Genomic DNA, 15,988 nt, shown 5'->3' with positions numbered 1-15,988 from the left:
GCAGGCATGGACCCGTTGCGGATACCTTCCTTTACTTTGTAGACGGTACGTAGTAGACCCCAATCGGCCCTCCCCTGCCAGTCAGAGACACAAAGTTGGGGTTCCCTTCCATTTCGACGAGACTTCCATGACAAGCAAAAGAAGTTCCCGACTGTCGCCTCTTTCTCTCCTATCCGCCCCCCCTTTTCTTCCCGCTCCGTAATACTTTTTCTGCTGTCAACTTATGCGTGTCTTCCAAGCGCAATACTGCGTATCTTCAGCTTGCGACCTTTGCGACTTGGATACATCTCTACACCTAAACTACTTTTTTCTTCTCTCTTCTTTATCCTTATCTCTCTTCCTGTGCCCACCCTACCTTACCTTACTTTCTTTTGGACCCCTTGTTGTCCTCGACCCTTCAGACCCTTAGCTCTTTAGTCGTACTAGTCCCATCCAATTCTTCATTTACGCCTCTCTTCACGGTACTCTATCCGTACTGCCCTTGCCACGGTCCAGCCGTAATTACACCTTCTCTCCATTCATTTCATCTGGCTGCCTTAGCAGTAGCTGCACGCTCATTTCGAGAGGTACCTTGACCTTTCGTCCCTACCTGTCTGTCTCTCAGTCGTTACTTCCATCGCCTACTTTGGTACAGGGTGCGTAGTCAACCCTGTCTGCTGCACTGCGTTCTCATCCCACGCGTCGACCACCACCTCACCTGCAGCAAACTGGTGCAACAATACGACTTCACCCACCCCCCGAGCCGGCAGACGCGACCTGGGCAGATCAGACTATCATTATCCGTACCTATCCAGAACCTCCCTACGCCCAAGACACCCCTCCGTCTCACTCGGCCTCCACCAAGAAGCTCCCCTCGTCGAGGTCCGTGGCTCAAACACGACCTTTTCCCACTTTCTCTTTCCTGTCGCATTTCCCATAGACGACTCAAATCTCCCTCCTCAACCCTCGTCTACCTACACAACAAAGGGCCGGACACACTTTCTTCTGCCTGTGTCTCTTTTGTGCTGCCCCTCTTTCTTCACGACACTTCTTGGTGCCCATGTGCAGCTCGCCCATGCCCCTTGGCCTGTTCTACATGTCGCCGCCTTTGCCGCTGCTGCTGTCGCCGCTGCACTCTTCAGCCTTACCCCTGAAAATCGCAATCGCCATCGGTCCGGCCTGCGCATACTAAGCGACGAAAAACCCCCCTTCCGAACCACTTTTTGGTTCTCCGTCTGAATCCACCCGATTTCGCTCTGCGGCCCCCCGGAGACCAGCCTCGCCAACAGCTACCTCCGTACAGCTCCGTACAGCTCCCGGCTCCCAGTCGCAGTCGCAGTAGCAGTCGTAGTCGCAGTCGCCGCGCGCTCGCTCTCCACGCCCGCCGACCACCAGCACTGACGTGGACAACGACGACGAAGACCGCAAACCCTCGTAGCTCGCCAAGTCGACAGGGAGGATGTCGCTCAATGGCCTGGACGACCCCAAGGTCAAGGAGGCCCATGAGGCTGCCGTTGCTGAACCAGGAGGATGGTATGAATCCCTCCCTTTTATCCCCACTGCGAAAGACCGAAACATCTTCTTCTCCGTGCCCGTCACCGCTTGCCAGCTCGAAGTAGCTCGCCGGCTGTACACCGCTTCCCTTACATCTCACTATGCAAATTTCCCTTGTCTCTTTGCTGGCCTTTGAGGCGCTGCTAGATTCACGTAGGCTGACCGACGTCATGAACCATTGCGTAATATAGGTTTCTCCTCAAGTATGCCAGTCGCGATGACGTTGAACTATTGGGTCGCGGGAATGGTGGCATTGTAGAGATCCGGAACAACATCGCTCAATTCGAAAATGACAACGAAGACCACTCGCCCTTATTTGGCTTTCTGAGGTACCGACGCCGGAACGTAATCATCAAATATCTTCCCGAAGATTGTTCTCGACTTGTCCAAGGTGGGTTTGTCTCTAGGCTGTGGCGCACTATTGTGGTCTTTCCCCCATTCCAGAGGGAGATGAAGCTGACTGGGCCTTCTGTCTGTCAATCGTAGCGCGAGTCACTGTCCACTTCAATGCCGTATGCGAGCGGTTTGCGCCGTACAATACCGATTTCTCGATAGCTTCCGCGAAGGAGCTCAAGGATACCAAGCTGTCTGCCGCCTGCTCCTTGCACGCTGCATCTGGATCAACCTCGTCCTCGACCAGCTCTTTGAGACGGAGACGGTTGATGGAGATTGCGGAAGAGGAAGAAGAAGAACAGAGAGCAAGCAAGCGGAAGTCCACCGGTGATAATCTGGTTGAAGACGCGACAGAGGATTTGACAGAAACCCCGAAATCGCCAATTGACGGTCCGCCCGTGACGTTGAACGCCGACCTTGCCAATTCGCCAGAAGAGAGCAAGTTTTCTACATCATTGGAGCCGCCCGAATTTGTTGGCGCCAGACCACCTTCACCTTCGAAATCAGTAGACGAAGGACGTCGCATGTCATCGCAGTCCCTGCGACCCGAGCTTTATTCTTCGTCATCTTATACCTACGGCAAACCCAGAGTCAAACTTGCCCCACGACCATCTCTCGACGTTGCCGGCCGTGCTCGCACCGGAACTGCTGCTGTGGGGGCTGCTTTCCGACCAATTTCGCAGATGCCCTCTGGCTTCAAGCTATTTTCCAAGGGTTCCAAAAAGGGAAAGTCCAAGGAAAATACTCTGGATCCTGCCGAACCAGCCCACCCCGACGAAACAACCGAAATCTCCTTGGCCGCCACTTCAATACCCCTACCCGACGGGGATCCCATTTCCCAGGTTGATGAACCCGTTAGGCCACACACGAGCTCAGGACGACCCACAACGAGCTCGGGCGCTTCAATTAAATCCGCGATGCCATCCTTCACCATCCTTTCCGCCAAACAGGTCATGACGCCTGAAAAGGCGCGTCTAATGAAGGCCATGCAACTGAGGGAGAAGAAGAAGAAAATGAACCAACAATCCGCCTCCGCCCCTGTTATCGATGCCCCTGCTGAGGAGGTCGCCTCGGAAAAGGCTCAGCCTGTTGAACACATTGAGGAGATAACCGAGGAGACCCTAGCTGCCGAAGCAGATGACGACGACGAACGTAAGAGACGACTTTCGGTCTCCAAGGCAGATTCAGGCATTGTCGTTGACACATCGTCAGTGTCTGTCCACACCGACGTGGCCTCTGAGTTCACTCAGAGTGACTCTCATCCTGCATCGCCCATCATAGCATCTTCCGAACCCGACCAGTCGACGAAGGCGTCATCACTTTCCGAATCCACCGAAGAGACAGTAAAGGAGCTCGAGGAAGAGAATCTTGATGCTGATATGGATATGGTTGAGGCACACGAGCAAGTCGAGCGGGAGGCGGAGGTTGAGCAAGCTCATGTTATTGAAGAGGCTACGGCCCCTGAATCGAACGAGCCCAAGGCCGATACCAGTGAGAAACAGGACGATGCCGAGCCGGTGGTTGAATCCACCCCCACGATTCAAGATGTAGTCACCGACCCCCCCGAAACCAACCCAGTCGATGTTTCCGCACCCAAGGAAGCTCTACCTGCCGCCGAGAACTCGATCGAGGACAAGGAGGAAACCCTCGCTGTCATACCACAAGGACTTGATGTCGAGCAAGCGGAAACCACTGGACTCGCCCAGCCCATAGAACCACAAATTGAGACTGAGAAGGTAGCAGTCGAGGCTCAACAACCCAAATCGCCCACCTTTAGCTTACCAATCTCCAAGTTTTCCACGAGCCCAACTCAGCCAAAGGCTCCCGTCGAATCGACGAAGCCGACTCCGCTGGATGTCAGCGACACCGTTTCTTTGCCGGCGGAAGTATCACCCAAATCGCCGCTATCTCCTCGCTCGCCTGGACTCAGAGTTCCTCGGTCCAAGTTCTCGACCCAGGATCTCAGGTCGGCTGCAACTGTCGAAGTTCCCACCATCGTGTCGCCTGAAGAACAGGCACCCACAGAGCCACTGCCCACTGCTGAAGAGGAAAACGACAGTGTTGCTGAGGAGACTCCGGTAGCCTCGGAGGCGTCCAAGCGAAGATCGCTCGTTGAACCGATCCGGACCGATCTGGAAGTACTCGAGAAGCGCGCAAACGACAACATCTCTGACGATGAGGACTTGTTAGATGAGCTGCATTCTGCTACAGTTGAGCAAGCACAGCATATAACTGTATCCAAATCGCCCATTACCCCAGTGTTTCCCAGCCCGACGATTCAGAACGCTAGCAGGCCGACGTCGCGCGGAGTTGTTCGCACCATTTCGAACCCAGTGCGGGGGCTCACGGCTGCAGATGTGGCTCAAGCCCAAAGCCAGAGATCAATCTCATCTGGCGCAGCCTTTCTGCACAAGATTACGCAGCAACAAGGCAACAATCACTTGAAGCCAAACCAGCCTAACAAGATTGGATCTAGCATCTCCCAACGTATCAAGGCTCTGGAAAAGCTGTCTGCCCATGCACCCGGTGTTGTCGAAGCGGACACAAGTAGTCTGAAGGCTCCGAGGCCATCCTCAGCATTCTTCGCCGTTAAGAGGGGAAGCGTCCGGGATCCGCCATCTCGTTCCCCTTCGGTTGTCGACAGGACGAGGCCTTCGACACGTGGCGCCAGTCCTGTCCCCCCTATTATGGCCGAGTCTGTAGAGTCATCTCCGGAGACTGCAGGCCGGGGTAGATCGGGGTCCATGGCAAACAGGCTCTCAATGTTTGAGATGCCTGGCAGCAATCCGCCCAGGGGCCGCCCAGAATCCATCTCCGTTACGGCGCGAATCATTCGCGACCCCAGCCAGGCTGGTAAGGCGCCGGAGCCGCCCAAAAACCCCTCCGAGTTCGAACGACTCGATCTTAAGGTGTCGCCTTTAGTTGTCGATCATCAGAAGGCTGAGCTCCCGCTCCCGCCAGCCAATCTGGCCACAGTGGAGCCCTCCAAGGAGACTATCCAAGAGCGAAGACTGTCAAAGGAGAAGCGCCGCTCTCAGTCCATTGACCCAAAGGAGGATGTCGAAGAAGCTCCGAGGCGCTCGTCTCTCAGCATCATGAAGGACTTCATCAAGGACCGCCGCAAGTCACTCACTTCTCCCTCCACAGAGGCGTTGACCGCTCCTCTCCCCATGTCTCCTGGCTCAAAGTCTCCCTCAAGACCCCCTTCTACTCACGCGAATTCTGGTGGTCATAGCCGCCGTCTATCGATCAGCAGTCGTCGATCTTCCATTAGCAAGGAGAACGATTTGAGCGGTGCCATGTCTCCGTCCATGTTTACTGAGGGCAGCGGCTCTGGCGACGATAGCAAATCCACTGCTAGCGACAAGAAGAAGGGTCGCGCGGGTCGGTTCATGCGTCGCCTCTCGTCATCCCTGAGCAGTGCTGGGCGTGGTAAGACCATGACCCCGACTGCCATCTCTCCTACAGTTCAGGAGGAGGACGCATCAGAGGTGGCCCGCCTCCAGCAGCCTACCATCGAAGCTTTCATGGGAGATGTCAATGTCCAATTTCCAGATAACTTGCTATGGAAGCGTCGCAGCATGTGCCTGGACTCCCAAGGGTTCTTGATCTTGAGCGCCGTCGCCGCTGGCAACGCCGCCAAGAACAAGCAGCCTACGGGTGCCGGTGTCAAGAGATACCATCTCTCGGACTTCCGGGTGCCCTACATCCCCGACATGGAAATTCAGGAGCTGCCTAACAGCATTTGCCTTGACTTGGTCGAAGGCTCCGGCTTGCAGGTTGCGTGCGAAGATCGCGCCGGCCAGATGAATGTGCTGCACAGTAAGTCAAGGCATGGTCGCCAGATTTTCCACATTCATGCTAATAGATATTTAGTTCTTCGAGACGCGCATCAAAGCCACAGTTCCTTCGGGCAGTAAACACAATGGCGATACCCACCTACATTACTTTATCAAACCTTGGGACATACTTTTGCCCACCCTTTTCTATTATACCCCAAACTCTTTTTGACTCTTCTCAAGTACCCGTTACCAACACGCCAACCGCCTTTCCTTTTTGTCAACATACCTTTTTACCATCGACCTCAACTCGCTCGCATGGTTCATTGCCTGCCTTCACAGCTCCAACATAACAACATACACCCAGTACCAAGCGAGAGCAATGAGCGTCCGAAACGGAAGTAACTCATTCGCTACCCACTTCACACGTACCCTCACGCCTTCTATTATCAACAGGCAATAATTTCATGGCCAAACGCCATTTACACACACACACACTTGTGATTTCCTAATTTTTGCACTTCGCTTCAGTCAGGAAATGATACCACCCCTCAACCGGGGATTGTTCAGTTTGGAGACGCGTCATTTTTGGAGGAAGGGCCGGCGTGTGCTTGAAAGAGAACTCACTCAACGACCGGCCCCGGAGAGACGGAAGAGAAAAAGTCGAAGAAGAGGATCGCTTTTCTTTTGCAGGATCCAATCTTTGAGTCGGCTGGCGCGTTTGACGCCTCCTGTGTGTAGGAAAACTTCTGGACTGTACATACTACCCACCATCTCGGCGAAGAACAGCTGGAAGGTTTTATCTTGAGATAGACTTGGCCGGTTCTCTGCGGAGGCGTCAAAATGAGATGCAGATATCTGACTTCACCCTGGTGCTCCTTCTTCGTTATAGTTTGACAGTGAGAGGTGTGGTGTTTCGGTCTTGTTTTGACAACACTCAGTTTCAAGGTAGGCTAAATGAACGAGTGCTTTGGGCTTGCATCGGCTGGCTAACCTTGTGGCACAGAAAGGGGACACGACAGAGTGAAAACTAGTCAAAGTCACAAGCAGGGTACAAATTGATCAATGCAAGAACGGGTCTTTTGGAGGTCGTAACTATCGCTCGGAATGCCAATGGTCCACTCATCTCGCTCGCAAGTCTCAGTAATGGGCATGCTTCCAGATCTCCAACGATCCCCAGTCATATCAGGAACCTGTCTGCCCCTATTCTCTCCTTCCACACTCTCTCGGATAGGATGTGGCAGCAGCCTGGCTCGTCGCCAATCGTATCGTTTCCAGCCTATGCGCGTATGCACTTAACCAAGCGCACCCAGCATCGCTCTGTCCTCCTAGTCAGATACCCTCCAGTTTCCGTGTCGCGGAATACAACTTTGTATGTGTCTTGTTCGTGGTCGTTTCAGGAGGAGCAGTGGCTACCTATGCTCGATATTAGTCAAGCTTTTTTTGGTCTCATCGTGAGATTGGCGAGAAGGAAGGAAGAGGAAGGAACGGCTGTCTTACCAAATTTGATGTTTTTCCCGCAAGTGCTGGACGTTTGGAACAGGATTCGAAACGGTAACTCGTGAAGTTCGACCAGGAGGGATTTGAGCATTGCTTAGTTGTTATTATTGGCCGTACGGTTCGCACGAGCCTGCTGACGCGCCATCTGGCGACGCATGTTGCGGTTCTGAGGGGGGAGGCCAGTCGTCATGGCAGGCTCCTGCTGGTATCCGACACGAACGACATGGCCGTCGCGGCCGCGAAGCTCTCCGACGACGCGATCAATGGCCTCCTGCGCCTCGCGGCGCTGGGCCTCGGCGCGCTCCTCGCGACCCATGAAGAACATTCTGACGCGGCGGCGGATGAAGGGGATCCAGCCACCGCGGGGGCCGTACTCGCCGCGGAGAAGGCGACCGGTCCAGACACTGATGTCGAGGAAGTCGTCGGTGAGGTGGTCGGTGTACCAAAGGCAAGGGATCCAGCAGCAGCACATGGCGGACATGAGGATTCCTAGGGGGATGGAGAGAGCGAGGGCCTTGGCGATGTTCAACAGCCAGTTGCCCGATGTGGAGAGGACCCAAGCGCGGAGAGCTTCGACTTCCTCGGTGGTAGTAGGCATTGCTGCGGTTGCGATGGATGTTGTTGACGATGAGAAGAGGCTTGTTGGAGTTGAGATTGTAGTCGTTGTGGGAGTGTTGAAGGAGGGAAGGTAAGGGCCTTCGCCCTGCCAGAGGTTAGGCATCGTTGGAGCAGAGGGTGGGAGGCGGACGGGCAGCCGGTAATTCGAGCAGTGGAAGGCGGGAGGAACCTGAGGTTGAACTTTGAAATTGTGAGAATCGTGAGAATCGTGAGCGCAGAGACGGTGCTGCCCGATGGTATCGAAGTTATCAATGGGAAGCGCAGACGTGGGTACCGCACATTGAATGCGTTGGAACCAAGGGTATTGTCTAGAGATATATGTCAGAGGATCGGTGTGATTAACTAGGAGGACTAGCACAACAACTCACAGCTTTTGATGAGAAGAACTCTGATTCTTTGAGCAAACACAGGAGGAGAGGGATTCGATGATTGGTGTTTAAGCAGAGTATTCGAACGGATTATATGGGTTTGTTGAAGCTAGAAGCCTCGCATGCAATCGATGGACGGATGTGAGCGTGTGGGTGGGTTTTGGTGACCATGAAAAGAACAACATCTGGGTGGAAGGGTATAAAGGCTCGAGGTGTTTTGGGTACTCAACTGTGAGGAAAGGATATGTATGTGATGGAAGAAAGCAGCCTTCAGATGACGAAGGAGTCAACAATGGAAGAACCGGAAAAGGGAGGCAGGTACGCTATAAGGTAAAGAGGCAAGAACGACCTTCCTACCTTTACCCTCATGTTGTATTGCGTATCTACGAAGAATAGAGCACCCAGCTGATGTACGATATATCTGTGTAGAAATATACACCATACCCCATGAGAAGAGAAGCACCTACATGGCCAGAAGACTTGGTACCCAAAGATCACAAATAACGCTTATTCTCCCCCAGAAACCCGGATATAGCCTCCCAAGCAACTCCCCTCCGCATCCCCGTCTCATCATCCCATGATGAATGAAGCCCGACGAGCGTCCCCGTCTTCCTGTCGACCAGCGGTGCGCCGCTGTGACCCCAGTACGTCCAGCAAGAATGCATTAGCGCCCCGATCTCCGAATTATCCTGCAGGTTCTGGCCCTCGGCGCAGCCCCTGAACGTGCCGGTGCTGAGGTGGAGGACGTTGTAGTCCGTCTTTGTTCCCGGGACAGCCGCCTCGAAGTCCTCGCTGCCCGGGTGGCCGACGCAGATGAGTCGGGCCTTCAAGGCGGGCGGTGAGGGGGAGAGGGTCACAAAGGGGAAACTCCCTGAGTGCGGTGATGATGATGATGATGATGATGTCGGTCCCGAAGGTGGCGGAGGTTGTTGGGCTGAGGTGATTTTCAACAGGGCCAGGTCTCTCTTGTCATCCCATGCTAGTGCTTTGGCTTCGACTACTTGGCCTGAAGCAAAGAGAAGCCAGTGGCTTTTGGAATCGTCAAAATCGTCAACGGTCTCGGCGATGCAGTGGGAGCAAGTGAGGAGAATGCCGTTGGGTGAGATACAGACTGCTGTACCTGCTTCTTCCTGGGCAAAGACCAGAGTTGCCATGACTGATGAGGCTAGTCCTTTTCTTTCCATGTCTTCTGGGATATCAAGTGGTGTGTCTCTTAGTAGTTGACGCTTCTTTAAGAGCAGCTGAATGCTTTTCTTCCCTAAGTCTTTGAGTTTGAGGCCGGCGTGGAGGACTTCTGGAAGGATATGCAGGCCTTCCACCGACAAGCCTGTCGTACTGTATTCAGGTTCTATGATGATAGAGTTAAGATTGTTGTTTGTAGTTTGGGATAGTCCCGAAGAGGCGGCCGCTGCTTCGTCCAATCTCGCTGTTTGTCTCGTCCTCCTGGTTGAGACTGCGGGTCTCCGTGTTTCCTCCATTATCACAATACCGGGGAGGGGGTTCAGTAATGATATCGATCAACTGTAAAGAATCACCGGAGGATAACACCGAGTCGATGCTGAAGTATTAATCCGATAAGGCATAGGGCCGCAGGATTTGGACATTTCGAGGGCGGTGAGGCTGCTGCCTAATTTTTCCGTGATTGGCTAGCCTCAACGGCACTTAGATCCGAAAGCGAAGTCAAAGTAGATATCAAACATTATTGGTTTGTTTTGCGGATCGAGAGCGTGGTTGGTATTTTATTAGCCATCAACCTGCTTCTCTGTCCATTCGCTAATGAGATTCTTGTAGTCCTCTGGGCCGTATGGTTCAGATGCCTCAGCAATCACGCCATTCTTCCTGTACACCTTTAACCCCAGATCGCCCACCAGCTGGTCGATATACGGCACAGCATCAAAAACAAAGTCTGGGAACTTATCCCCGTGCCCAGCAGGGTACCTCCATTTGCAGAACCGACTGTGAAGCGCAGTCTCGTACCGCAGCTTTTCCATCGTCTCAGCACTTATTATGGCCTCGGTCACTGAGGGCATCTGGTCATGGAAGTAGGCGTCGATCCATAGTGATTGCACGTGGGAGATCATCGCCACGGTGAAATTCATCAACACGCCCGCGAACGCAATGTCGCGGTGCACCAGCAGCTTGGCCGACGGCGGTACCATGAAGCGATGGAGCACGTATGGCGTGAGGGGTGTATACGGGTTGGTGGCGTCCTTTGTCGAGATGCCTTCATCCTCGACGAGTGCCTTAAGCTTCTTGTTCTGAACAGGCTGATCCTTGAGACGCGGCCATTTCTCGAAAATTTCCTTGTCGATAGTCTCAATCATCTCGGCGGGCGGGAAACTTTCTGCAGAAGGCTTGTGCGGGAGACCGAGCTCCTTGTCGATGCCTTCGGGCAGGAATTTTATAGGCTGGAATTGCTTCCACCCGGTTGCGCAACAAAGAACGTCTGATGCCAGGGAAGAGCCGTCGGAAAGGTGGACGGTGCCTGGCGATAGCTTCATCAGGTCGGCAATATGCACCTTTACTGTCCCGTTGCGGATGAGATCGAAGAAATCCGTCTCGTAGTTTAGGATAGAGAAGCTGGAAGCCGTAAACATGGCCTCGCTCCACGGTTTCAGCTTCTTCAGCTCCGGGTCCGAATCAAACCTGTTCAGGGTAATGACATCGTTGCCGAGGACGCTCCAGAAGTTATTGGTGATGCCGCGGCCGATCGCCGTGCCGTGATAAAAGTTCCTCGTCTTGACGTATCCATCGGCGTCGCCCCAAGAACAGGGACTGAACCATGTAAGGGCGCGTGTATGAACGAGCTTTTCTAGCCACTTCTTCAAGGGCGTGACATATGGGGGAGCCATCCATACTGGACCATGTCCGGATTCTACATTCTATTAGCATTGGTTGTAATGATTTGGCGGTGGTCATCTCGAGATACCTCTAATCACCCAATTCACCTTGATGCCCTTGATCGCGTAGGCGTATACGAGATCCCACGCTGATTTGGTACCACCAAATACCGTCACGGATTTTGCTGATTCCAGAGTGTCTGCATGCTGAAGAAAGTCTTTGCTGTGGAAAATAGGGGCACCAAACGTCTCTTGGCCTTTGAAATCGGGGAGGAAGGCTTCTGAAGTGAGACCAGTTGCAACAACTAGCTTCTTTGCGAGGACCTGAACCTCGCCACCGTCCTCGCCGTTCACAAGAGTCAGGACCCAGCCGCCGCTCTCTTGATGCTCCGCCGAGAGAAGCTGATGCTTGAAGCGGATCTTGTCAAATATGCCAAAGGTCTCGGCGTACTTTAACAGATAGTCATGCAGCACTTGGCCGGGAATGTGATCTCCGGGCAAGATCCCGAAGGTCTCCGGATCCATGGGGAAGTCGGGGTACTCGTAGGTTCCGAGCATGTTGTTGCTCTTCAGCCCCGGGTAGAGACGGTGCTCGGCCCATACTCCGCCGGCGGTCGAGGCTTGCTCGAAGAGTGCCAGCGAGTGTTGGGGATGGAGCTGGTGGTGAGTCTTGGCCGCTGCTAGACCGAACCATCCTGTAGACTCGGCTTCAGATTGTGACCTTCGTTGGTGGTTTAGGGGGATGTTACTCACCGGCTCCGATAACGACGAAGTCGAGAGTCTCCATTGTGTAGAGCGGGATCGGTTCCGAGCCCCCGAGGTCGATGCTTCTGAGACAATTGAACAAATATTTTTTCGAGGCGTTTATTTCGAGGCGAAGATCCCACCAGTGCGGGAAAAGGGTTGGGCATGCCTTCCTCGCATTCTGAATTGCGAATAAGCACTAGAATTCTGTCAGAACCCCTGGCCTGCAGACGAATATGGGAATATTGGGTCTTTCTTGGCCAGCTGCATTAATGATTGATTTGGCGTTGGTTGGTCTTCCGGCATCTGCATCCTTCGTGGATTTGGGTTCCATATCCGAATGGCCAACATTGAGTGCTGATTCGTCAATGGTCGGGAATTCTGCATGCCCCCCTTGCTGTTTCCATCTCCCACGGCATTTATCAATTCTTCAAGAAGTTGTCCATCAATTTGCCGGCCGGCGACTTGCAGTGGAGCAGCATTGTCCGAGTATGAGCATCCTGCTAGCTGAAAAATAGCGGCACAAGTAGTGATCAAGGCTCAAGCCTCAAAGAATCCCGTACCTATGAAGGATCTTGATGGGAACTGCGCTCAGGCGGAGTCAAGGATGCCCTGAAGTCTAGACGTAGCCGGAGGCGTTCCCCGGATGACAAGTTACTGTTAGCACAAAGATAAAGACCCACTGAACTAGATGGGATGGCAGCAGGGCCGTTGACTCGTGGTGGGCTCGTGGCGGAGGACTGCCTGTCACGTCCAATTCGCCGGTTGCGCAACACTGACAATTTGACAAGGAGGCTGTTTATGGCAGATCGAACTGCGTCGGTTTGGGAGGTTTGTGGTCATGACCAGCATAGAGGTGAGTAAGGATGCTTTTGACTGCAAGACGATGAAGTTTGCTGAAGCCAGATGCTCGTGCCGAAACAATTGTTTCTTCAGGATGAACCCCTTGGGGTACCGTCGCGGCGGTACGTAGTTTAACAACCTCAAGACGGTTTAAACCTATGGGACGGTAAAGTGCAACAAGTCATTCATTTTCGGGATACAAGCACGACCACTAAGCATCTCTGTCCGACTGTCGCTCTTCTATTGGAGACTTCTTCAACGCAGGTACCACTCGTCATTCTGAAGATATCCACAGTCGTTGACACGGCTCGCAAGGGTCCTATCCCCGGCGCCGCGCTTTCTGACCCCATGTGTTGGCCCACGGCCATGTAACCCTCGCGAGTCAAGGCCGTGCCCCTGGCCCATAACACTTCTAGCCAACGACAGACTAACAATTCGACAGGGCTGCTAGTTGATGTTCGGAACTTCCGTAATATCAGATATGGTGTAAATGGCCACTCTTCTGGGACACAAGACTCAAGTCAAGATATCTAGCAAACGATCACGAAAATATGACCAGTATTCAGGCCTGGAAAAGGGAAAGGGATAAATTAACTGAGATGTCACAGACAAGTTAAAGCCTGGTTCTAAGGCGATGGTCGCGCAGGATAGCTCCAGCGCTGAAGCATAAGCATGGATGTGCTTTCAAGAGGGTCGTGTTTGCCTTGCCATCACGCTGAGCTAATGATCTGCCGACATTGTCTACGTGCATTAGCATTGGGATTGGTCGTATTGGGCATCATTATGGTGGCAAAGGCCGACGCTTGACCATATCGGTAGTCTGAACCTTCAACGAGCCGCATCGATGTCGGCCAGAAGTCTGTTAGCTTTCGATCAAATGCCATCAAGATAACATATCCGTATCCGTAGAAGGGGGTGCTTCACCAAGCAAGCGGCGAGCGGGACTTGCAACCGCCGTTAGTGCTTTCTCCTGAACATAGTGGCGAGCCCATTTCGGCAACTTATCGTAATATGGAATAGTTCACATGCTGTCTCAGCCTCTCTGCCTGACAGCTGGTTGATTACCTATGTACTCCGTACAATTATGTATCCGTACAGCAGACAATTGACCGGCGCAAAATCTACTCTGGAATTGGCCGGGGATTCCAAGTCGCTGGCCCGGGCTTCTTATCGTCCGAACTCCTCGCGCTTGTTCGTCTCAATCATCACCTTCATCATCATCACCGGTTCCGTCAGCCGTGTGTAACCAAACCACCCACTAGCTATTCGCACGTACTTTGGGTTTGCTAGGGCATGTGGTTTGTGTTTCAGCGAGGGGAACGGATATGCACGTAAGCGCACCCTTTCCCAGCACTTCCCACGAGCCGCCCATGCCGCTTGTGTCCAAGTCAAAGTCTCCGCGGTGACGGGGGAATGCGACATAAGTATCGACATGCGTACGCCTCCCATCCAATTCCGGGACCCCGGTACCTTGCCCTTGCTGGGTTCATTCTGTAGTAGCTGCGATCTGCATAGCTGAAAGGCAGGGCCCTCGACGACCTATTCCCCAAAAGTCTTATCTGGGTTTCACTGCTATATACCTTGCCTGCTCTACGGAGTACTCCACCTGGCATTACTCTTGAAGACGACTTTTCCCCTTCTTCTCTACTCCATGCTATTAGACTCGTCGACTTCCTGCACCACGCGGGGTATCCGGTTGACATGATCCCAACGACATGTCCGAATTCTCGACAGAAGCTTTCGCGCTTCTTGGCGTAGCCATCGCCGTCATCTTCTTGAGGACCTATGCGCGAATTGCCGCTGTTGGCTTCAAGCGTCTGCAGGCAGATGACTATCTCATGCTATTTATCATTGTAAGTCTCTCGATAGCTGTTGACCGGTATGAGTACGAGATACTGACTGGAATGCATAGTTCACGTACTCCGCCGAGACTGCTTTGGCGTACAGCGTCGGAGCGCATTGGAAGGGACTCGCCAACAATGGCATGACGGATGAGGAGCGGAGAACTTTGGACCCAAACAGCGAAGAATATTCGACAAGGTAGGGCGATGAATAATGCTATGTTTTGAGGCAATGGTCTAATATCATACTCGCAGGGTCAACGGATCGAAGACACAAATCGCGGGATGGATTACTTACAGCTGTCTCGTCCTCTGGCCTGCAAAGGCTGCAATGTGCACGTTTTACCTGCGCCTAACAGTATGGAGCCCGTAAGAAATCAATCATGTGCTTTCAAGCTGACGAGTCGCTCAGGAGGGATTGCATAACTTTCGCAAGCGGATCATCGCGGGTTTCGTTCTGATCGCGACAACATGGCTGGCAGTATTGTTTTCCATCACCTTCAGCTGCTTTCCGATAAGCAAAAATTGGCAAATCTACCCAGACCCAGGCAGTAAGTACCGCATAACTCTCTCATATATCAATGACTAAAGGGCAGCCAGACTTTTGCCAGCCGGCCATTTCAAAAGTCAACATCATCGTCACCGTCTGTCTCAATGTCATCACGGATTTCTACCTGCTAAGCATACCGATACCGATGCTGTGGAGCGTCAGGCTACCCCTGAGACAGAAGCTCGGCCTCATTGTCCTGTTCTCGGGAGGTATCTTTGTAACTATGGCTGGTATCCTACGCTGTGTGCTCATCATCACGGTAGGCCGATCCTCATGTGAAACATACGAGACTCGATGGCTGACTTGTGCGCATCGCAGAACCCTGTCACAGGAGCGCAGCAGGCAGGTTCGTGGGCCGTCCGCGAGACCTTTGTCGCAATTGTCACCACCAACATCCCGATGATCTTCCCCCTACTTCGACGCTGGCTTACACCCATCTTCGGCTCCATATCGAGTACCCTATCACGAGGTGGCACCAACAACAAGTACGACAAGCCTAACCGTTCCGACCTACCGGCGCCCGGGAGCATCATGCTTGGAAGTGTGACTGAGGGCAGCAGTAATAAGAAGAAGAACCGGCCGCCATACACGCAGTATCCGATTACAGAGTTTACGATGTCCGGGAGCGAGGAGCACCTGAATAAGTCACCACCTTTGCCGGGAGGCATCAGCAAGAATGTGGAGATACATATCAAGGAATCGAAAAGGGCTAGTGAGAAGGATACATCGAGTACAGACAGCAATATCGAAGGCCGAGACGCATACTTTACGTTCGAGGTGAATGGAGTTGAGAGGCCAAAAGCAACGAGGAGTAAGAGCTATCGAGAAAGCATGCGATCTACGTTCTCAGCGGGCGGTAACAGGAAAGACGACGGCATTGTATAATATGCCTTAATATGGAATTAATCACATGATATCACCGCCGCACTTTTATAGTGATCATTCAAACGATTCAAACGCCAATAGTATGGAAGTGTTT

At 53.0% G+C, this 15,988-nt stretch overlaps 6 protein-coding genes across 6 annotated transcripts; 3 read left to right on the top strand and 3 right to left on the bottom strand.

Annotated features, from left to right (window-relative positions):
• Positions 1–1,039: 1,039 nt before the first annotated feature.
• On the top strand, positions 1,040–6,110 carry CLUP02_02570 (uncharacterized protein; the record flags this gene model as incomplete). The annotated part of the gene is made up of 6 exons (XM_049281601.1): positions 1,040–1,151; positions 1,283–1,317; positions 1,418–1,512; positions 1,725–1,924; positions 2,020–5,748; positions 6,073–6,110. The coding sequence occupies 6 exons, from the start codon at positions 1,040–1,042 to the stop codon at positions 6,108–6,110; spliced, it is 4,209 nt and encodes a 1,402-aa protein (XP_049138744.1).
• A 1,189-nt stretch (positions 6,111–7,299) lies between these two features.
• On the bottom strand, positions 7,300–7,926 carry CLUP02_02569 (uncharacterized protein; the record flags this gene model as incomplete). The annotated part of the gene is made up of 1 exon (XM_049281600.1): positions 7,300–7,926. The coding sequence occupies one exon, from the start codon at positions 7,924–7,926 to the stop codon at positions 7,300–7,302; it is 627 nt and encodes a 208-aa protein (XP_049138743.1).
• Positions 7,927–8,685: 759 nt separating this feature from the next.
• Positions 8,686–9,345, bottom strand: CLUP02_02568 (AT hook domain-containing protein family protein; the record flags this gene model as incomplete). Its single annotated transcript, XM_049281599.1, has 1 exon — positions 8,686–9,345. One exon carries the CDS (start codon positions 9,343–9,345, stop codon positions 8,686–8,688), a length of 660 nt encoding a protein of 219 aa, XP_049138742.1.
• Positions 9,346–9,933: 588 nt separating this feature from the next.
• On the bottom strand, positions 9,934–11,818 carry CLUP02_02567 (uncharacterized protein; the record flags this gene model as incomplete). Its single annotated transcript, XM_049281598.1, has 3 exons — positions 9,934–11,066; positions 11,121–11,726; positions 11,785–11,818. The coding sequence occupies 3 exons, from the start codon at positions 11,816–11,818 to the stop codon at positions 9,934–9,936; spliced, it is 1,773 nt and encodes a 590-aa protein (XP_049138741.1).
• A 193-nt stretch (positions 11,819–12,011) lies between these two features.
• On the top strand, positions 12,012–12,293 carry CLUP02_02566 (uncharacterized protein; the record flags this gene model as incomplete). Its single annotated transcript, XM_049281597.1, has 1 exon — positions 12,012–12,293. One exon carries the CDS (start codon positions 12,012–12,014, stop codon positions 12,291–12,293), a length of 282 nt encoding a protein of 93 aa, XP_049138740.1.
• A 2,040-nt stretch (positions 12,294–14,333) lies between these two features.
• On the top strand, positions 14,334–15,894 carry CLUP02_02565 (uncharacterized protein; the record flags this gene model as incomplete). Its single annotated transcript, XM_049281596.1, has 6 exons — positions 14,334–14,471; positions 14,531–14,658; positions 14,715–14,817; positions 14,872–15,010; positions 15,060–15,268; positions 15,328–15,894. 6 exons carry the CDS (start codon positions 14,334–14,336, stop codon positions 15,892–15,894), a joined length of 1,284 nt encoding a protein of 427 aa, XP_049138739.1.
• Between the last annotated feature and the right edge of the window lie 94 nt (positions 15,895–15,988).

The sequence above is a fragment of the Colletotrichum lupini genome, chromosome 2 (genome assembly GCF_023278565.1).
Source record: "Colletotrichum lupini chromosome 2, complete sequence".
Classification (NCBI taxonomy): domain Eukaryota; kingdom Fungi; phylum Ascomycota; class Sordariomycetes; order Glomerellales; family Glomerellaceae; genus Colletotrichum; species Colletotrichum lupini.
The sequence above is the reverse complement of the archived record's forward strand: the minus strand, read 5'-3'. Positions and strand labels throughout refer to the sequence as shown.